This window comes from Anopheles maculipalpis, chromosome 2RL (genome assembly GCF_943734695.1).
Source record: "Anopheles maculipalpis chromosome 2RL, idAnoMacuDA_375_x, whole genome shotgun sequence".
Classification (NCBI taxonomy): domain Eukaryota; kingdom Metazoa; phylum Arthropoda; class Insecta; order Diptera; family Culicidae; genus Anopheles; species Anopheles maculipalpis.
This window is the reverse complement of record NC_064871.1, coordinates 78,758,990-78,781,251: the sequence shown is the minus strand read 5'-3', so window position 1 is coordinate 78,781,251 and position 22,262 is coordinate 78,758,990. Positions and strand designations below refer to the sequence as shown.

The following is a 22,262-nucleotide window of genomic DNA, read 5'->3' as shown; positions in this document are numbered from 1 at the left end:
ATATTGTTCCTTGTGCTTTCGTTGCAGGTGGTAAGTGCGAGCACGTGAACCATCGCGGTGTGTCTTATATTACGTGCCGCGGGAACCTGGGTAACGCTACCCACCAGACAACTACCAGCCCAACAGTCTCTAGCGTGACTGGCATGAAAATGAAACTTAAATCACCGAATTTGGGTCGTCGTACTTGCTCCGGTGGCAATTAGCGACCGCTGGCATGCCACCATCGCCGTCAAAGCGTCAACCACGTCTTCCGGATCGGATCCACTTTCCCTTCCGACAACGGTCTCCGGACCCTAAGTACGTTGGCGTGCTGCACGTCTGAGGTCGGAAGTTCGGAATTCTGTTACGAAAGTCTCCGAACTTCGAACAGGTTTCTCGTGACCGGTTGTTTCGCCGCGGAACACGCAGCATTACGCTACCCATGTGCGAGTAATGCCGTCCGTAAAGAAAGCAAACGAGCGACATTATAGAAGGACTGTCGGCTGGTATTGGAAAACTGAGGAAGAGCCTTTTGCGTTATGTTTGCTTCGAAAAACAAACCTCCAATGGCAGGCAGGTTTCCGTACCGGTATCACCAAGCACTTTCCTTTAATTCATTTAGGATTCCTTTAATTGAATCTTGCCAAAGATTATCGCACACGATTGGTTTGTTGGCGCAATATACGTACGTAGGAGCGTGACTTGTCATACTTGTCTTTTTGCTTTTAAAGGTGTTAGGCGCAATGCTTAAGATAACATTGTTAACAACACCACGCAATTGCGGCTATCGATGGCGATAAAGATAAAGGTGTAGAAGCGTGTTCCTTTGTACGATCAATAACCTTTTACTATTGGACGTCGATAAAGACGACAAAGCTGCTCAAAATGACAATTAGATATTAGTGGACAAAGAGAGAGAGAGAGATTTTAATTTGTGCGTTTCACGGTGAATTCCCCTGAAAAAGGGCTGAAAACATAAAGATGGTAGCAGGTGGCAAGCTTCTTACTTAGTGCAAATTAAACTATGCTCAAGAGACACGCCGTACTTAAGGCCATAAGATCCTTATCGAAGAAAATAGAGAATTATAACGAATAATAGGGTCACATATCAGTGACCCAAGGCATCTGATTTGGAAACTTCTTTGAAAGACCCTTTTTTATGACCCTTCAACAGGATTTATTATAGGAATCCGCAGATGAAATTGCAATATTCGAACCATTTCTGGACTCTGTTGAGGATGGAGTGCAACATTTATGGATAAGAACTGGAATCTAGTGTACCTTCTCAACAGCTTGCAGGCTAAATTATAATCTTTTTAACCATTCCTTCTGACAAGACAAGAGTCCTGTCAATGCTAGAGGATCGAAAATTTTTGAGGATTCACAGGACTTCTTCGTCTTTTTGGCCTGCTCAGGGTTGAGCGCGTCGCGTATGCATAGACAGGTCGCATACCCGTTTCCAGGAAACTCGGTCTAGGGCTGCAGTCCTCCAACCACGACTGCATCTGATCTCCGACAGGTTTGACTCCACCTGATCCAACCAACGAGTTCGCTGTGGTCCTCTACGCCTCGTGCCGAACGGGCATGCTAACGAGCACCTTCCTGGTGGGGCATGAGTCCGGCATCCTCTTCACCTGCCCCAGCCAACGTATCCTTCCGGCTTAGACTACCGTCAGGATATCAGCACCGCCAAACAGCTCAGCTAGCTCGTGGTTCATTCTACTTCGCCACACGTCCAGCTTGCACACTGCCACACTGCCTTAGCACACGCTGTATTGGCGAATGCATTGGCGTCCTTCGTCAGCATAGTCCAGGAATCGTGTCCGTAGAGGAATTTCGTGTGTTGTTGGAGTATTCTGAATCGCAGAAGTTTGTGGAGTCCGTAGTAGGCACGATTTCCCTGAACAATGCGTTTTCGGATTTCGCTGCTTACGTTGTTATCCGAAGTTACGATCTTACCGAGGTAGCAGAACTCCTCTATCACCTCGAGATAGTCTCCGGCAATTGATACTCTGCTGTCGAGTCGGTCACGGTCACGGGTTATCACTGTCAGGACCTCCGGCAAACAGGTATTAGGTCTTCGTCAATTGGATCCTCAATTCAATTCTATTGGTTCTTGGATCTAAGATGTAGTCTCACTTACGGATTCCAACAGATTGAAAAGAATTTCAAAGCGGGATTTTACTAAAGCTTTGATTATTAATCCTAGCTAGAACATCAAGTTTTATCCGTGTCAATTAAATGGATAATGGGAATTCCTTGTTTCACATTACAGTATGAAACGGGATTATCGTAATAGCGATCTTCTCCAGCTTGTGCAGCCTTCATCAAATCTAACTTCAGTAAGAATAACATACCTTCTTTCGGTATCATCCCACTGCCACAGGAACTCGTCAGCTCAGGCAAACGGAACCTTCGGCGGTACCTTCTGCTCGGTACGGTTGCCGTCATTCTTACCGTAGTTGCCGTCGCACTCGTCGTCATCCTTACGGCCAGCAACGATGAAGAAAGTGGTCCCGAAACGGCTCCGATCATTCGGGAAGGAGAACCGATCACACTGGAAGATTTCCTGCAGGGTCGCTTATCAGCCAGTGGATTTACCGGCACCTGGACCGCTAATGGGAAGATCATCTTCCGCGATGATTTCGGCTCGGTAATGGTGTACGATCCGGAGCAGAACGACACGAAAGTACTGCTCGGGGTGGCAAACGAAGAGCAGCTGCAGGGCTTCAAGTTTGATCTCTCACCCGATGGGAAGTATCTGCTGGTAGCGCGCGGTTATAGTAAAATCTTCCGGCACAGTTACCTGGCGCTCTACGATATTGTGGATATGACGACCAAGCAAGTCTTTCCGATAACAGTGGGCGGACAACGGGTATGTGTGTCGATGGGAGTTTTATTTTTCTTCCGGCGCAGCTAGCTTATAGGAGAATTTTTCCCATTTTAGCGTGCCCTAAACCTCGTCGAATGGAGCCCCGTAAATCACTCGTTCGTGTTTGTCTACCAGAACAATCTGTTCTACCGGGAAACGCCATCATCGGAAGAAATTCAGATCACAACCGACGGTAGCCCAAGCGTCTACAACGGTATCCCGGATTGGGTTTACGAAGAGGAGGTGTTCTCCAACAACATTGCCACATGGTTTTCGCCCGACGCTGACCGTATCGCGTTCATTCGCTTCAACGACACGGAAACACCGCTGATGAAGATCCCCATCTACGGACCACCGGGCAATCCGGACTATCAGTATCCGCGGGAGCTTTCGCTCCACTACCCGAAGGTAGGAACTAAAAATCCTGAGGTTCACCTCTTCCAGTACGATCTGCGCACTCGCAAGCTGCAGGAGATTGAGCCACCGGTGGAATTGGTCAATCAGAACCGTGATCATATCATAACGAGCGTTGGCTGGACGAAGGAACGGCTCGTAACGATCTGGAAGAACCGGGTGCAGAACCATGCGATTATACGTTCCTGCACACCGGATGTAGTGCCCGGTACACCCCAGTGTATGACGGTGCACGAGATCAATCAGATCGGTGGATGGTTGGATCTGTTCAGTGCACCGGTGTTTAATGGTGCCGGCACACAGTTCCTCATCATTTCCTCTGCGATGCAGGGTAGTGCTGGTGGCTACAAGCATGTGACGATGGTCTCCACTACGGAACGTAAGGCTGTACCCTTGACGAAGGGTATGTTCGTAGTGCAGGACATTCTTCGCTGGGATGCGGCGAGTAATATGATCTTCTACACGGCCAACACGGCCGAAGAGTCGCACGTGCTGCATGTGTACGCGATGGATGGTGGAGAAGCGGAACCGGTCCCTCAGTGTTTGACGTGCGACGTGGAGGTTGGTGCGAAGCAGAGCTTCTTCAATGCGCAGATGAGTCCGAACGGTGGCAACTATTTGGTACTGGAAGCGCGTGGCCCCAACGTACCCTGGACGCATGTGTACCAGTGGAGTGTGGCCGATAAGGGTGAGTGTGAGAGAGGTACTTCGAAGTGACTCGAAAAATTTAATGTTTTCTTCTGCTTTTTTTTCTTCTTCCAGCCGTACAATTGAAGCTGATGAAGATTTGGGAATCGAACGACTATCTTCAGCGAGCCCTTAAGGGAAAAGCCATTCCACGAGTAGAAATACACGAGCTTACGCTCGACAATGGATTTATGGCGAAGGCTATGCTGTTGATCCCACCGGGGACGAACACATCCAGCAGTGCTGTCAAGCATCCAATGCTGGTGGATGTATACGGTGGTCCAAATTCGGCAAATGTCGTCGGCACTTGGTCGATCGGTTGGGGAACGCATCTTGCTTCGAACCGTTCGGTAGTGTACGCCAAGATTGATGGTCGCGGTAGTGGACTGCGGGGTGATAGGCTTCTGTACCAGATCTACCGCAAGCTCGGTACGGTGGAGGTACAGGATCAGATTGAGGGTGCGAAAAAACTGTCGGAAAAACTACCCTTCATTGATCCCGAACGGATTGCTATCTGGGGCTGGAGCTACGGTGGTTACGCATCAGCAATGGCACTCGCGCAGGATACGAAGCACGTGTTCCAGTGTGCCGTCTCGGTGGCACCCGTTACCGATTGGCTGTTTTACGATTCAATCTACACGGAACGTTACATGGGATTGCCGTCGGTGGCCGATAATCGGTACGGTTACGAAACATCTCGACTAACTGCACTGCACGAAAGATTCCGTAACCGGACGTACCTGCTGGTACACGGTACGTACGATGATAACGTACACTTTCAGCAAGCGATGCAACTGTCCCGGGCCCTCGAAACGCACGACATTATGTTCAAGCAGGTGGTAAGTAGTCATTAAAGTTTAATTCTTAACACTTGATCATGTGTTTTACTGCTAATTTTTAATTTCTTCTTCAATTTTTGTAGAGCTACCCGGATGAAGACCACAGTCTGGCGGGTGTACGGCCCCATCTTTATCACACGCTTGGTAAATTCTTCACCGAGTGCTTAAAGCTAGACTGAAGCGGAAAGACAGCAGCAGCAGGAGCGTATTGAGTATTGTGTTCGCATTCCACAACAATCCTTGCGGGCTCACCCTTAACTCCTCTACAATCTTCTTACTGGTTGCGTATCCCATTTGTTGTTTAATGTTTATGTTTATCATGGGAATGATGCTACACGCAAAAAAGGATGATATGCCTGTACATAATAGTTAAGGCTTGGCAAAACAAAACAAAGAAGTGAGAGAGTTTTAGGATGTGCTAGTAGCGAACGATCAGCGTGATCCGCCAGGGAAGCATTTTTGTGATGTGAGGATTGTTTGTTTTGTGTTTTTTTTTTTTTACCAGTGGAGAGTGAACAAGGAGAGAGGAAACAGGAATGCTGAAATATGTTTTAAAACTGTGTAAATATAGAGGGATGGGTGTTAAGAATTTGCAGAAGCAGCCGAAGCAGCAATTGAAATTGAAGAGACAAAAGAGAGCAGAGCAGGATGGTCCAAGTAGTACAACGTGTTTGTAAAACACTAGTCAAAGAAAGTTTCCTTTTCTTCCTCAAGTTACTGAAAAAGCGAAGGAGTTAAGTTGGAAACGATACTACACATCACGTACACATATTAAAAGTGGAAGAAATAAGAATTCTTAAGGATAATTAATATTACCCCACATTCAAACCGACGCCTATTCGAAGCAGTGAAAATAAAGAAATAAAAGGAGAATTATTGATGATGAAACGGAAGGGATTTAGAATAAAAATCTTTTCTTTTACTCGTCCATTCACAATCTTTTTCATCATCAGCCGACATCCGGCGATTAGCGAAGACTTATGGAGAAAAGTGCAACCGTTCTCCATTAGGTTCGATCCCACTTAATCCAGTCAGTGCTTTAGAAAAAAAGGCACAAGTCCTAAATCTTTATTAGACTAACCCTGTGTGTCTTATAGCTGCAATAGTTTCTTCGTCTTCCTCTTGAATATATTTATTTTAGATATTTTATGAATCCTTGATTCGTATGACGATTCGGAAAAAAAGGCCTGCTGCAGACTTCCTCGATACCGTTCAAGCAGTAGTGGTGTATTAAAACTTCTGTAAATCTGTGATGCACGGGGGAATTTTTTGGCACCTTTGAACGTTTTTCCACTCTCCAACCTATATATAATGCTAAAATAGGAAAGACCCAGCAACAATATAATGCCCTGAAGCAGAATCACGCACCTCAGACACCACGCGGGTGATGATATGTGGTTCACAAGACAATTTGTCGTCTAGCTTTACAGCAAGATTTCTGACTAGGCGTGATGAGCCACAAGACTGGTAGTAATTGCTTTACAGGTGAGCGGATAAAGCTTCAATAGTCAACAAAGAAGGTTGAGCCCATACAGGAGATAAGCAACCTGTAAATGCACAAGCATAGCTTTGAAGGGAGTGGATGTCATCAGACGAGGACACAGGAAGATAGAACTAGACATTGTCGGTATACAGCAGTCATCCTTTGGAATGGAAGTGAAAACTATAAAAGACCAAAGACACTACCCCGCATGCCTTGCCATCGAACGGATTGGAGAGAACACCGTCAATGACCTGTCCTGTCTATGAGGTCGTTCAGGAAGGATCAAAACCAGAGGAGAAGTTTACCACCGAAACCTATAGTTTCGAGCTTCGGCAAGAGCAACCTGTGAGGAAAACAATCGAACGCAGAACGCAGCCTTGAATTAAAGATCTCTTATCCATTACCCAATGGCTTTTTTGTCTTTTGGTGAAGCTTTCCGGACAGCGAGGTTTCTTGCTTTTAGCAAATATTTCTCGTTTAGCTGGTAGTGTCACCTCTTGGAACACACACTGAGCGACAATATCTTCATTCAGAACATAACGATATGAGTGTGCTACTGTACTTGCCGGTGTTGCACCTATCTATCTCTAAGTACGGCGATGTGAACTTCCATCTGGCACATGTTCCCGCTGTTCCGACGCAGTTAGCACTGCGGAATACGCGATTTTACATTGCTCAGTGGAGGCGGATTAGAGGACCTCACGCCGAAAAACCTGTAACATTTTCACTGAGCTGACCAGTCGCATTCCATTGGTGTTGCGGAGGCAATGGAAAGATCCTGTGGCACGTGGGGCGGTTCCTGGACCAGCGGAGCTTCCCACTGGGGATGGAGATAGCGGCAGCAAATATCAGTCGAGACGAGCCGGACCTTGGGACCCGCTATTTCTTCGTTACAATGTGGTGTTGTATGAAGCGTATCCGAGAGCCTGTGGCAGATTTTCATTGAGATCTAAGCATTGAGCACTAAGCGGATGTAATGGTCGCGCGTTGATGTCCGTCTTAAGGGTCAGACTCCGTCCCCCACAATGATTCGTATCTTTACTTGCGGGAGACACGGGTACATCATGAAATTCAGTCAGTAAAAAATCCGGCATGCGGTTTCGCTCGTATTTTTTGAAGAATACTCACGATGTAAAGATAGCTGGTAGTGCCATCTGTAGACCATTAAGTATTTCGATTACGGGTTTCAAGTAAGGTTCCTTTGAAAAAGCTTCTGCTTATCCAGCGAGCCGTAATCAACTGTGACCCAAGTGACTGGCACCGTCACGGCTCCCATTTGAATGTCCACTGTAGCATAGATAAGCTTGCTGTTTTCACAATATCACCCCTGTCCTTTCTTGTTCATACGCGACTCCACATCATCATTAGATTTATTCTTCATTATTCTCTTTATTTACACACACACATCTATATTGGTTTACCACATCTTTTGCTCGTTGTTGCTGCGCAGCCACAAACCCCATCCTATATGCCGGCTTTATACCGGGGCTTCTTCTTCGTAATTTTTTTTTTAGTTAGCAAATCTGCTTCTTCCTCCACTTCTGCTTCTAACGATATTTCAATTTAGCTTACTTTAATAAATTGTTCATAATTTAGGATTTCTGATTCGTGTTAGTATGATTCGGTAGCGATTCTTTGTGTTTTTGTTTTGTTATGGGTTTCTTCTTGCAGTATTTATTTAATTGTTGTAATGATTTATAGATGCACTTTGCTGCTCTTCATTCAACATTTCATCCATATCCTTTACTGCTCTATCTTTAGACTATTTAGAGAGGAGTGAAAGTGTTGTGAAATTTATCTACCCTCTGTGTGGTTTAGCTTACGCATGTTTTCGCAAGTCTTCCTTACCTCGGCTCATTACCCCGCAATTTAGTAGTAATAATTTTGGTTGAAATTTTCACTAGGAATTGTTCGCTTTTCTATTCTTTACAATCAATGTTTTGTTTGTTTTATATGTATATATATATATTTATATAAAAAAAGGAAACTTTCCGTTAAGTCGAATAAGTTTGAGAGCAAGAAGTATGTCCACTTGGGTTTTTTTTTCTTTCCTTCTCCTTACCACTTACTTTCACCATATCTTTGCTTTGTCTAATTTTGTCTTAATTTACAGCATTTAGTTAATTTTCATGTGAAGTGATTTTGTAGTTTTCTTTTAGCGTGCGACAACAGAATCGAACGAAAAATAACAATATTTCAATTGTTTTTTTCTTTTCGTTTTTGATAATAAAAAAATTATTTGATCGTTCCGTTCTCCCCTTTTTTTTCGCTATAGCTCCTTCCAAAACGCACGTTTGCGAATGTGTGTACTTATTTATTTATACACACATTTATTTATATATTATTTCATTGTTCTTTTTTTAAAACCTTTGAGTGATTTCTCTGCTTTTATTTGTATGCAAAAATCTGTGTATCGTGTTACCATGCGATATAACTATTTTTATTTTCCTTTTCTCATGTTCTTTATACAACTATGTTTCCTTTTTATGACTTTTTTTTGACAACAACGATGCATTACGAATATGCCAAGTGCTAAATGGGGCTTTTGTTTTATACTTTCATTGCACTGTTTTCTTGGTTTTCATTGATTTTGCCGAACCAAATGTATCCCTTTTTCACTTTTCTGTTTTGTTTTCTAGACATTTGATTTTTACCTCTGTGTTATGCTTTCTTTTTCTTTAATGTGCAGTTGTGTTCCATTGTGTTGTAGTATTATTAAATGTTATAATATTTAAGTTAAGGAGATGTTCCATTATTACACTTTTTTCCTTCATTTGGCGCTCATTGGGGGGGAGGGGGGGGGTGCTTGATTTGTTGGTTGGTTTTGTGTAAAATCTCATTTTAGGTATGGTTCGGCGTAAAAAGCGCACCAATTTTCACAATTCCACTTGCGCTTAAATAATCCAAAATGTGACCAAAAAACAAAAAGGAACATACGTTGGTGGGAAGTTGTCTAGACGCAAAGACGCGAAACAAAGGGAGGAAGGAGATTTTTTCACCGTTTTTTTTTTGTTGGTGGCCGCCCTGTGGATTTCGGGGTTCTTCTTGCTCTCTGCTCTGCTCTCACCCCATATTTTACTATTCGCTAATGTTGTACTCTTTTGTTTTTTTTTTTTATATTTTTTGTTGTGTTTGTTGCTTTTTGCCATTTGCATCTAATTGTAAAATTTTGGACCAAACACACACGCACACTCGTTTTCACTCACACATTTCTTCACTTTATATGCTCACATTATATCAGTTTATTCACTTGCTTCTTCGGTTTTTTTGTTTTGTTTTGTTTTGTTTTTATTTACGATGAAGGAGGGAGGGAGAGATGTTTGCTCTATTATTAATATTGTATGTTTGCATTAAACGCGATAAAATGACACCAAACATATATGTGTTGTAATAGCCACTATGCATCTAATTTACCTTCACAACGTGCAGCTCTCTCGTTCGAAGACAATTTTTTTCAAAGGACCGTTTATTTCTGCACTTCTGCACTTATCATAATATAGCTGCTTCATTCATCGAACAAGAATTTTCCAGACCCAAGGGCAGGGACATAGTTATTCTTGCATCCTTTATTAAAATGATCCTTTTCCATCTACTCTTCCATCTGTCCCCGTAGTACCTTGCCCTCTTCCCAGGAACCACATGCTTATTCGCTACACATGAAAGAAACTAATGTTGCAATAGTGAAATTATAATAAATTAAGCAATTTCTCACATACGCAGTTCTTTTCTGTTCGGGGGTTGGTTTTGGCCCTGTCGCGCGCTACGGTTAGAAGGCTTTTTGTTCACACCCGCCGGGCATCTGGCTTGTCGGGGGATTTCCTTTTTTTTTTTTTTTTGAGTGAAGAAATAAGAAAGAAACATCTCATATTGTCGATCGAAAAACAAAAATGCATCATTTTAAATCAACTCTCTAGTCAGTCCATTTGTGAGGCTTTTACATGGCAGTACCGGAATTCAAATCCCATCCGGACCGTTCCGCCATAGTTGTGAGGGGACTGACTATTCAACTACGTGGTATCGGCAAGTCTAGTAAGCCAGTCGATGGCCGGAATGACCTAGTAGTAGGTCGTTAAGCCAAGAAGAAGAATGACACATCGGTTTGATTGAAATCAAGTTCAAACATTTAAAGGCAAACAATTCTACAGAAACATTCCTATTTCTGGCATTAAAGCGCTGATAAACGGATGCAGCTTTCACTCAATATTAACTATTGTTAAGATGAAATTCACAGTTGTGAAACTTTGTTGTCGTTAGTGGGACAGAAGTTTAGGAATTCATTTATTTATGTGTTATTTCACCGATTTCATCACCCTTTTTACCGATTTTTTTCATGCGTCTACAAATAAACATTTGAAAGGCAAACATTCGCTTGCCATGTAGGAAAACCACGGGATCAGAAATGATCCGTCAACTGAGTGAAACTTGCTATCGTTTACAAGTGCTTTCATTCCTTTACTGCACACATTCTTCTGAGTATGATATTATCTTCATTGCACAAAAAAATCTCTACTATGACTTTATTCACTTCACTATTTGGATCACTTTCCCTTCTCTAACTGCAAATGAACCCAGTCATACTCATGTCTCACTATTTAAAGACACATTCTCCTTATCCCACTGATAGTTAAAAACATCGTTGAAAATGCGTAATTTATGTTACACAGCGACCTTAATACATGCAAAAGGATTTGATTTGAACATGAAAAAAAGGTTAAAGGCCGATCAAACTTAAAATTTGCTACAATCTTTCCATGCACACCTTTACACCCCACATTGTCCCCGTTTTTCTTTTGATTCTTATCTCCAAACTGCCTGCAATCTATGCTGCGTGATAATTTCTAATTTGCACACAACATGCACACGCGCACATATATTCACTTTAAACACATTCTTCAATCCGTTGCTCCAATATACAATTCTTGATGATAACTGCCAAATTTACTACTAATATGCTAATGCCATTTAAAAACGTCTGAGTGCGATGATTTTTTTTAAATGTATGTATGAGAGTATGTGCATACACATTAACTATATGTACAATTGCGAATATTAGGCGAAAATAAACTTAAAAATAAAACACGTCTTAAACTATAGAGCAAAAAGGAAACATTCTAAATCGATTCTCAACAACATTACATCTGCGCGTGTGTGTGTGTGTGTGTGTGTGTGTGTGTGTGTGTGTGTGTATGTGCGTGCCCTTCGGATGGTGTTGTGGACAAAAAAGGGAGAGAAAGTAAGAGATGGAAAGAGGGAGGAACATGAAGGACAATTAATGAAAAGAAAAACCCCGCGAAAACACATTTTGGTAGTTGAATTTCGAATTCAAAGACATCTTCCATTGCACGGCACCGTCATAAAGACACTTTTACACTTAAAAAATGCTTGTAACTTCGTAACTTACAAAAAAAAAAACGTAAAATAAGCATACCCTACCAACGTACGGGTACGTCCGTTTGTGTGTCTCCAAGTCCTTCTTCTGTCCTTTCTATGTTTGTATGTGTGTATGTATGTGTGTGCGTGTATATCTCGACGAACTAAACACAAATAAAAGCCTACACACTAGAGCAAAGTTCTAACAAGTTACTACGACTAACATTAATGAAAAAAGGGCGACGTGGTCGAAACACAAACTGACGGACTTCGATGGGGAGGTGATTAATTAAAACATGTGTACAAGAAGCGGGTCAACGTCTACCACTCTACACCCCATGATGAATCTGAATGAAATGTGTACCTAATAGACTTCGCGTGTCTGTGCGCTTCGCTTCCGTTTTGGAGTCTCTCAGCTACATAAACAACCCCAAACCAAGAAGCTTTACTCCTGCCTTATTCGTCCGATTCGGAAATTCCTACCCCGGGGAGCGGTTGATGGGTTCTGCTGATGCTTTTAGAGGATGAAGAAATGTTTGTAAGATGATGGCAACCCGGCATGATCACCGCCGCCGCCGCCACCACCACCTCCTTCTCCTCCTACAGCTTCACCACTTCCACCGCCTTCAAGCGACGCCCCAACTCCGGTAGGATTTGCTTCCTCGGTTCGGTCTGTATCAGCCGTTCCTCCATCATGCCTGGTCTTGTTACTGCTACCACTACCACCACTGCCAGGCAGCTCAACGATCGTACCATCACTACCAGCCTCACTAATTACCACATCGTCCTGCAGAACGCTACCGAGCGTTCGTCGCACAATTCTCCGCCTATTGGACATTGGCAATTCGGCCGTTACGAAGCTAATCCCACCACCGGCATGATGAGCGGCACTGCGCGAACTATTCCCCCGTGCCGTCGTAACGGTGACGACCGTTGAACCATCGAACTGCTGCACAATTTCTTCCTCCTCCAGCTCCTCCACCACTCCGCTCAACTCCTCTACATCGTCCTCCTCCACCACGTGATGTACGTGATGCTGCTGATGATGAAGATGGTGATGTTGATGATCGTCCGCTACATTCTGCTGTTGCTGCTGCTGCTGCTGATGATGGTGGTGGTGATCGTCTTCATCCACCTCCAGCGCATGCTGCAACACCTGCTGATGATGGTGGTGATGATGCGAGTGATGATGATGAAGAAGCAGTTCCTCCTCATCGTCCGTGGTGGCATCGATGATGACACCATCCGTTGTATCGCCACTCACATCACCGCCCACCATCATCTCGTCCGCTTGCCGTACTACCGAGGCCGCATCCATGACGATCTCCTGCACATCGTCATCGTCCTCCTCGACCTCTTCTACGTGATTCACCATCGCACCTCCACCACCACCAACACCAACACCATCGTCATCTTCCTGCAACACGATCGCTCCAACACTGTGCTGTTGTTGGTGCTGAAGCTGCTGCTGTTGCTGCTGTTGCTGCTGCTGTTCTACCACCTCGCCCGTTTCCTCCTCTATTTCGACGTCGACACCGCTGTCGATGATGCAATCGTAATCGACACCCTCCACTATCTCATAAACGTCGCCCTCCCCGTTGTCGACGTCCGCATCGTTCTAAGTCAGGCGATTGGTGGTGTCCGTCCGACGTTCCTCTATCGTGTAGACGGTGTTGCCGACGCGGAACAGCTCCGTATGGGGACGTAGCGTCGGCTCGTGCGTTGCAATGATGCCGGTTTCGATCGGTTCGCCAGTTCGGATCAGTGTGGCCTGGAAAAATGCGGTTAAATAAAGGTAAGTTGCTTTTTCAGTAAATGTACCAGCAGAAGGCACAAGGAACGATTCATTCCTAGTACGCGACATAATCTCCTTTTTTTTTAATTGTTCATTTATGGCGATCTGTCTCTATCTATGGAATCCATACTACAACCAATGATGTCTATCTAATGAATCCACACCGACTCCGATGTACCGAAACTTCAAAGAATGCTCCAACTCAACTTCAACTCCGGATGACTTCGGGGCAAACTGTGGAGTCGGATTAATCCGGATTTGAATAAAGTTCTGTTGCTTACCTGATTGAGATTTCCAATTGCGAGCTGATGGCCATCGAGCGTTTGAACCTGTGCGATCGAGAGAGATGTAGTGCCGTCCGCATTTTCGTGCTGCGTCACAACGTGCTGCTGTCCGTTGGCGGCTGCCTGTTCGATCTGCTGTGCCTGGGCCTGTGAAACGGTGACGGATATCGTGCCGGTCGTATCGATCGTGGTCTGCTGCTGCTGTCCTTGCTGCACCTGTTGCTGTTGGGCCTGTTGCTGTACGACCTGCTGCTGTGCCTGTTGCGCGACCTGATCACCGGTTACCGTTACGTTGCCTGCGTTTGTGCCGTTGTTTCCGTTAGCCTGATTTGCATTCGCTTGTCCTGTGGCGGAGTGAAGAAATTGCTTAGGAAAGATGGTTCGAAAATCGTCATCCAATCATTTAAAAAAAAAACATACCCTTCTTGCTCTTTCGAACGCGTTCCTTCTTCATGCCGGGTTTCTTGAAATGTCTCAGCTCCAGATGCCTACGCAGATTTCTAGACTGTCTAATCACGGCCTGACAGATCGGGCAGGTTGCCGGTTGTTCCGATTGAGATTTGCTCTTGATTTCTGCAAAAAAAAAAAAAACAGAATTAAAATTAAAATTCGGTCAATCTTCCCTAATAAAAAGGGAATAGTGTTCTACAGCACACTTACTAATGATGCCTTCCTTGGTGTCTACCGTGGTACCGTCAGCGTTCGCTTCCTTCTTGATGTCCTTTGGAACGGGCGTAGCTTCTTCCGGATTGTTCACAATAACCTGAATCGTTGTACCATCGTCATCCGTTTTCATTACCTTAGCCGCCTGAGTGCCACCGGCACTGTTCGTAGCCGCTCCCGCTTGTCCTTGATTGGCGGTCTTCTTTGTACGCTGCTTGCGCTTGCGAGTGGGCAGAAACTGGCTGATGACGTCCTTTGTTACCTCATCCGACATCTGATCCGGGGTGATCGTTTCAATAACCTGTGCCTGTACCGTTTGTGCGGGTCCGAGTGTTGTGATCAGTTCTTCCGTTGTCTGTAAACAGCAGGTGGAGAAAAACTAGTTACCGAAGAGCTGTGTGATGGAGTTTTGGGGAAGCTTTTTTGCTACTCTCTGCACTAGCTATCCAAAAGTATTTGCTGGAGACCATATCCGGTTGACAAGCGGACCCATTGGAAGTGACAGTTTACTCACGCAAACATTGTTAGCCACATCGATCACCGCCTTGACGTGGTTCTGCGGCACCAGCGTCGGATGCAGCTGGATCGAGGTGGTGTACGTCGTGTTGTCATCCTTGTGCGAGACGGTCTGCGGTGCCAGGCCTTGTATGTTCAGACAGTGGGCCGCCTGCAGCAGCGAGGGAAGCTGCGAATGGTCAACGCTCACTTCGCCCCGGTACACGAACTCGAGCAGCGCCTCCAGATCGTTCGCATTGACGCCGGCCAGCATAACGACGGGATGCTTGCATGGTGTGTTCTGTTGAAGATTCAGAGTAGCAGCGTTTAAAAGAAGCATGTGAGAAAGGAGAGCATTCAAAACATCACATCAAAACAGAGAGCCCCCAGCAGTTACGCGGTGTATACGGTCCGAAGGTAAGAGAAGAGATCGTGTTTGTACGTTGGGCCACCCGCAGACGCCCACCTCCCACCATTATCGTGCGTCCTAGATGCGGGTTGGAGGGTGGGGGGGGGGGGGAGTTAATTTCCCGCCACACAATAATGCTCAAAGAGGCGCAGAATACTACGCACCACAACGGAGAGGATATATACACATGGCGGATGCAAGAGGTGAGCGTCCGTGAGCATGGTGGAGAATGGGATAAAATCGCGGAGAGAAAGCGAGAAGGCGGCACACGCACGGATGAGAGAGGGAGAGGAAGAGCAAAGGGAGCATCGTTTGATATGTTTTATGAGAAATTGTTTTATCGATTCGCGCACTTCTGTCACCGATGACAACATAAACCTCCTCTTCGGCTTCCCTTTCCTTCAGACCACCTCCACCTTCTTGGAAATACTGCTTTTTTATTGTACTCATATCATCTTTTAGCTGGGTTTTTTTTTTTCGCCATAGAAATCTGCTTTGATGTACGGGCATTTTCGTTTGCCGTCACAATGCGCAGAATCGTAGGAACCTCTGGCGTCGCGTTGTTTTACTACCTTTAGTGGGGCTAGAGGAGTGGTGATTTCCGAGGAAAAGCCATGCCAACTGTGCGCATTTCGATGGTATATTATATCATTTTCAATATCTGAAGAATCCTTTACACTATCAATTGTTTTAGACTAAATCCTAGATCCTAACCTTGGTAAGATTTGATGTTCGAGGAATAGAAATTACATGTCAGCTTGCTGATTTATTATGGACTTCAAAATAGCAATTAGACATTCCAGGACACCTGCAGTAGTAGGCGCTAAAAACAGACACCTCTTCCTATTCTATCCCCTCCTCTCCCTTGAGCAATCCTCATTCACAAAAAGCGTTGTTAGTGTTGTTTTCATGTGTCCACACGGCAAAAAAAATCAAAACAGAGCAAATTCGATCCTATTCTCTTGGTTGCGTATGTGCACACACCGACAGGGAGAGCCTGGCAGTCAGGGGGCATGGCAAAGGGCCTCCTCACTCAGCCTCATCATTTATTGAGCGAGATCATCCCAGCGCGCGCGAAATTCTTTACATCTCCGAGAGTTTGTGGAAAGAGGGCGCGCGCAAACATGCACAACCGCATATACACCAACACACACACACACGCGCAAACATATATACAGAGCATAGAGCATGAGAAGAGACTCTTTTCTATCTCATTCTTATTATCACCATCACCCCAGGTGGGTAGGCTACACATTTTCGCCTTCCCTCTTTTGAGTGCGTTCTTTTTTATGGTATGGGAATGCGTTTCCCATAACCGGTCAAGAGCCGCTAGGATAAGTGGAGAGAGGAATTTCTCTGTTTTGCTTGCTCTTGGCGAGGCGAGATTTCGTATCCCGAGTCACGGTCAGCCGTCTGCCAGCAAAGGTAGGAGGCAAAAACACGCAATCTGACAACCACCCATCAACCCCAATTCGTCGTCGCTGTCGTTTCTGTGCGCTTCGAAAAACATTAGCATGCGGAGCAAATGAAGGGATAAGATGGAAAGAAGATCACCACCGATGACGACCGCATTGGGCAATATGTTATAGTCAGCGTCGTTGCTAACGGGACTAGACGGCGTGTTTAAAAATAGCATTACACACATACCCCTAACAAAACTTGTCTATTTCCGAATATTTCAACTAGTAGAACTACATCTCAAATAATCGTCAAAAAAAAACAAATGCCAAATAAAATCGCAACTTAAATGCACTTCTATTTTTTTTTATGTATAAATATTACTCTTCTCCCCGACCTCTTTCACGTAGAATTTCTCTCCAAATTTCATACCACAAAAAAAATACCCACATACTATCTGGCAACACTGTTGTGCCGGTTCTTGAGAGACTATAGGAGTGCTGACGTTTTCCACACGCTGTTGTAAAGCGAAACGAAAAAAAACTCTCCACGCTCTCCCTCTTTCCTTCTCTTTTTCTCTCTCTAGCACTGTTGCCATGCTCCGCTAGTCTCTTCTGTCATCAGGCATCGAACATCGTGCGAGTGAAAAAGCAAGAGAGATACCATCCCAAGAGAGACTACTTTTCGCCTCATCGAACGAGGTAGCGGTTTTTTCCGCATCGAACAAATACGTCATTTTTCACGTAAAATGACACTTAAATATACTATTCATTGAAAGTTTAAGGTGAAAAATATCCATAACTGTTTGTGGAGGCGATAATTCCGAAAATAAAACATCTCTTAAAACGGTCTCCTCACTTCTCGCACGCTGATTCTTCTTCTCACCGCTCGGAATCGTGAGAAGACAGACACGAGATTTTGCTCTTGCTTTCTCGCTCTCTTCTTAGTATTCTCCTTTTACGATGGAAGGAGATGGGTGCGAGGGGGGGGGGGGGTGAACAAACATACACACTGTAGTAGTTCACTTTTTAGTATTCTTTGTACTTTTAAGAGCAGATATAGATATTCGTGCCCCCACCTCTTCTCTAACCCGTCCCTTTTAACAACTCTTCTCACTCTGACGTGAGCAGTGAGATTCATCGGTAGGTACTCTTCCTTCTCGCGCTCTATATTTAACTCAAGAGACTTTCAAACCCTCCCTCACCTCTCTATCATCATACCCTTTCACTTCTGTCCTCTCGCTCGTACACACATACACACGCGCACACGAATGGACCCGAAAAACCTACCTTCAGTAGATCCAGCAAAAATGGACTTGCGGCACAGAGCACAATTTTGTGGGCCGGAAAGCTGCGCCCACCGGCGGCCAGTGTGACGTCCACCAGATCGCCATGGCACCGGAGCAGCTGGACCGCGGACACCAGCGAGGTCCCGTAATCACCCCAGGTCAGGCTGTACAGTGAGTTGATAGGGAGCGACATGGTTCACGTACGAAACACGCTCCTCTCACTCTCACTCACTCTCACGCACTACACGCTAATCTCAGCACACACACACGCACGCACACAGAATTTACACTCTTTCTTTAGAGACTCGCCGTTTCCGAGTTCTGTGTTTTTCTGCCACACTTCACACACTCTGTAATCACTGTTTTCCCACGTCAGACGCGCACCTAGGACATAAAAGAACACGTTTTTACTATTAATTTTCCTTCACCTTAAAACCATTCACTCTATAGTGGAGACCCCCAACCACACAGCAACTCGCTCCACAGCTTCACACAACGACGTCGTCGTCGTCACCAACAAATACCACTCACTTCTCACAAACAGAGCTCGGATATTTATTTTTCAGCAAAAAGGAATTAAAATGCATCAAGCTTTTCCACTATATTTTCATTCTCGCTTTGGTAGAAAAATGGAATCAACAAACACATACACAACCACGGGTTAATGATTTCTGTGGGCCACGAAATACACGGATTTTCTCGATTTTTCCTTTCACCACAGCAGCAGCAAAGCAGCCAGTGAAAGAAAACTGCACACACCATACACGCACACACACGCACGTACGCTCTCTGCTGCTCACTTTGTACGCGTGTGTGCTATGTGGAGAGGGAGTCGTTGTCCTCCTTTCTTCTTCCACTTGCGTGGGGGACTTGGCCCAACGTCTTACGATGGGTAGAAGGGTGGTGGTCAGCACTGAAGGTGGTATAGGCAAGAAAAAAAACCCTCCAAGAACGCGCGCTTATACACACTCACACACACTGCTTCTTAGATCTTGCTCTCTCTCTCTCTTTCTCACTCACTCACTCTCACACAACGCACTACATCAACGGAACGGCTTCTTTTGCTCATTCCACAGCAAAGATGAAGAGGATTTCACGGCGTGTTCTCGCCCTTCTTCCGCACGCACGCACCTACCTACCTTCCTACCTACACACACAGAACGGCTCACAATATATGGGGTCCGGCTAGTAGCAAAACCCTCCTAGCTCACGGAACAAACGCGCGCCCGCAGTATTGTTGTAGGCTCCCTAAAATCGACCTGCTCGCACTACGCTCACGAACAATATGGCGACGCTCGCTCGCGCTCTTCCCGTTCGAGCGAATCTCCCGGGGAATTTTTTCTTGCCATACGCGCGCGCGCACCCTTGTGTATGCATGTGTGTGTGTGCGGCTCGTGATCTCGCGCGCTCTCTCTCTCACACACGTTCTGACACGCACACTCGTGCACACTCTCGCTTTCCCGCAGCCAAAATGCTCCACGCAGGCGAATAATGCTCGCGCAATTCCCAAACCAAAAGGGAAAATTCCCTGCACACCCCAAAGCACCGAAGGAAAAGCCCCTTTCGGCTCACGGAGCCTTCTCTGTTTTCTACCGCTCGCTCTCACTCTTTCTCTTTTCTCTACACTGTAGGCGTACGAGCAGGAAAAAAGCACGCACTCGCCCGCACACAACACATCAAAAGAAGCAGAAATAACTCTCCAGGAGTAACGGGAGCATTCGACAATGGGTGGATTCGACGACGAAAGAGAATTTTTTTTTCCAGGGAAGAAAAGTGGGAAAAAGGTACCGGAATTGTTTCCTCGTCACCGTTGTCGTTAACAACGCACGGCTGCAATTACGATATTTCCCACTTTACGCACGCACACACACGACGAAGAAGCTGTCAAAAAATGGTACAGAAAAAGACCGAAGAAGGGGGAGGGGGGGGTTGGTGATGGTTAACACGCATCGTAACCTAAAGTTGACAAATGGCGGAATTATGATACGATCGACGGATTTTGGTAACTTGTCCCTAGCCCTAGACAACACCCGTTACCCGGCAGCACCTGATACATCCACAAAATTACGGAACACGACTGCTTGGAGCGCGAAACCGCGGTTTGATTGTTTTCGCCTGTATGTCGCTGTGCTCTGTTTGTTGTTTTGCGGTGGTAATTCTACTATACACACCGTTTAGTTCTCTACAAATTTTCTTTCTACGTGTTTACAAACGGTTTTCCTCCCGTTTTTCTCTTCTCTCGCCTTTTCTCTCTTTTTCTCTCTCTTGCTCTGTATCCAGCTCCGTTTCTTTATCTGAATGTCTCTTCTCTTTATGCTTCTTGCCCCGGTCAGGTCACCCCGGCCACATACATTCCGCAGCATACAAACCACGTACGCACGCACGGGGATCAACATCTCTTGTTGGGAATCTCCACAACAACACTACCTCATAGCACTCTTCTCCGATGCAGGCTGTGTTTCGTGCTCTATTGCTTAAGAGTGGCTGTGTAAGGTAAGTTATTCTTGGTGCTGTACAATATAGTTGCTGTCAAACGGCTACGGAACAACATTATCCAGCTTGTAATCTATTTATTTCCTTGTAATTATTTTAGAGAGATCGCATGTTACAACGGTGGTGCTAGAAGTGTGTGTAGATACACCGGAGTGCTGATTCCAAGCGGTCGCAACAGCCAGATCCTGTGCAATCAGCATACTATTTACACTAGTGATGGAAAAATCATCTCCGCGGCTGGAGTCGGGTCTGATCGGTTCCGAAAATGGGTGGAACTGGCTCTGGGACCAGCTCCGCACCTACAATTCTCCATACAAAACCGGCACCGCATGCACTAATGTGACCACAGTGACCACATACTTGACCAATGTACCAGTTCAGAGCAAACTACCGATGGGCGGAATAGATACAACAGTGAATTGGTTCCAGTTCTAGGCCTGAGAACACGAGCTGCTGGCATCGATGTAACAGGGATCGGCTGCAGTATCAGTGCCATTTTATAAAAAAGTAAGATATTATTGTATAATTATAATATAATTGAATAACCCTCTATTTATTTTTAGCATCAGTTCGCTAACATGCTTTGACATTAAATGTGTCCGAAGCAATGATTAGGAGAGTATGTTTCAGTCTGTTAGCGCCTGTGGATGCAATGGGAGACAGGATTGATTCATCAATGGAAGGCTACTGCACTCTCAGCCGGTTGGTAGTTCCATGACGAACCGTTCCACGTCTTGCTAATGCTCAATTAGGCACCTTCGGAAGGGTCATTTGGATGGATGATTGTTCCACCGACGTAGTTGCCCTAGATTATCGAATAAGTCGGCCGAATCGAGGCGAAAAGCTACTTCTGTAATTGGTTCTAATAGTATGTTAAAGTAGTGTAACGTTACAGTAGGTGTTTTGTATTACATTATAGAATATATTTCAATTCTATTTTATTTCTGTCCTCTTTTTAGATAGGAGCTGCTTTTTTACACCTCGAAATGACCGGTAATGCTTCGTCATAATGCCAACGAATGGAAACGATGCGAGCAAAGTGTGCTCGAAGCAGCGGCGCGGACAGTATCGGATGATAATGGCGATTAATGACTGGTGCGGATTCACTCGGACCGCTTTCACCTGAGACCTTCGGATAACACTGTTGGCAATGTCCGTGAGAACAATGGCGGACGGGTTTATTACGGTTCCGGTTGATTACCGCGCATGGCATGCTGGATAAGGCACGTATAGCCGGTTCCATGAAGTTTTTTCGGAACTACCATATGAAATATGGCAAAAATTTTCCTACCCTTCCTTCCTTCTAGGGGTACTTGAGAAGGCTGAAAAAAGTAGTATTTCTGCTTGTTTGCTTCCTTTGCGGTGAGGCATTTTTTCGAAAAAAAACGATCTGGATTTCTGACTCTTCATTCTTGACTTTTTTTAAATTTATTTAATAATTTCCTAGGATTTAACAGTTTGAATTACCTAATAAAAATGGTAAAGGGAAAAGGGGATAGGAAAACATGAATGATGGACGTTACAAGGCAATTGTGAAGTTTATGAGGCGAGTACGGAAATTTCAAATCATAGGATGGCAGTCAAACGCCCACACTCTTAAACCAAGATCATGCCGGCCCATCTATCTAATGAATTATGAGACCTTCAGATATCCGGTAGTCCGATTATTCAAGTCTCCAATACGAGAGAATGGTCCGGTTTGGATCTGATCCGGATATTGGGTTCGTTGGCGAATATCTGTCAAATTTGGACCCAAAATCGTAACTGAGGTTCGTAGGCTTTTGTGCGAAACC

General features: G+C 45.0%; 3 protein-coding genes across 5 annotated transcripts in view; 1 reads left to right on the top strand and 2 right to left on the bottom strand.

Annotated features, from left to right (window-relative positions):
• LOC126567888 (venom dipeptidyl peptidase 4) overlaps positions 1 to 5,072 on the top strand; it is a 532,783-nt gene extending 527,711 nt beyond the window's left edge. For 2 of the 3 annotated variants that reach the window (XM_050224231.1, XM_050224232.1), the window contains exons 3-6: positions 2,366 to 2,854; positions 2,927 to 3,953; positions 4,028 to 4,791; positions 4,875 to 5,071. In XM_050224231.1, the coding sequence (XP_050080188.1) occupies positions 2,366 to 2,854; positions 2,927 to 3,953; positions 4,028 to 4,791; positions 4,875 to 4,970 (2,376 nt within the window). In that variant the 3' untranslated portion in view covers positions 4,971 to 5,071. Of the gene's footprint in view, positions 1 to 2,365; positions 2,855 to 2,926; positions 3,954 to 4,027; positions 4,792 to 4,874 lie in introns of all 3 variants that reach the window. The other variant, XM_050224230.1, reaches the window with a different exon arrangement.
• The window catches only part of LOC126568601 (uncharacterized), a 447,537-nt gene that overhangs the window by 39,669 nt on the left and 385,606 nt on the right, over positions 1 to 22,262 (bottom strand). The window lies entirely within an intron of this gene.
• LOC126568163 (transcription factor GAGA) lies at positions 13,132 to 18,267 on the bottom strand. Its single transcript, XM_050224591.1, has 6 exons — positions 17,978 to 18,267; positions 14,901 to 15,182; positions 14,384 to 14,741; positions 14,144 to 14,296; positions 13,721 to 14,067; positions 13,132 to 13,415 (listed from the first exon to the last, which is right to left on the bottom strand). Exons 1-6 carry the CDS (start codon positions 18,167 to 18,169, stop codon positions 13,263 to 13,265), a joined length of 1,485 nt encoding a protein of 494 aa, XP_050080548.1. The 5' UTR covers positions 18,170 to 18,267; the 3' UTR covers positions 13,132 to 13,262.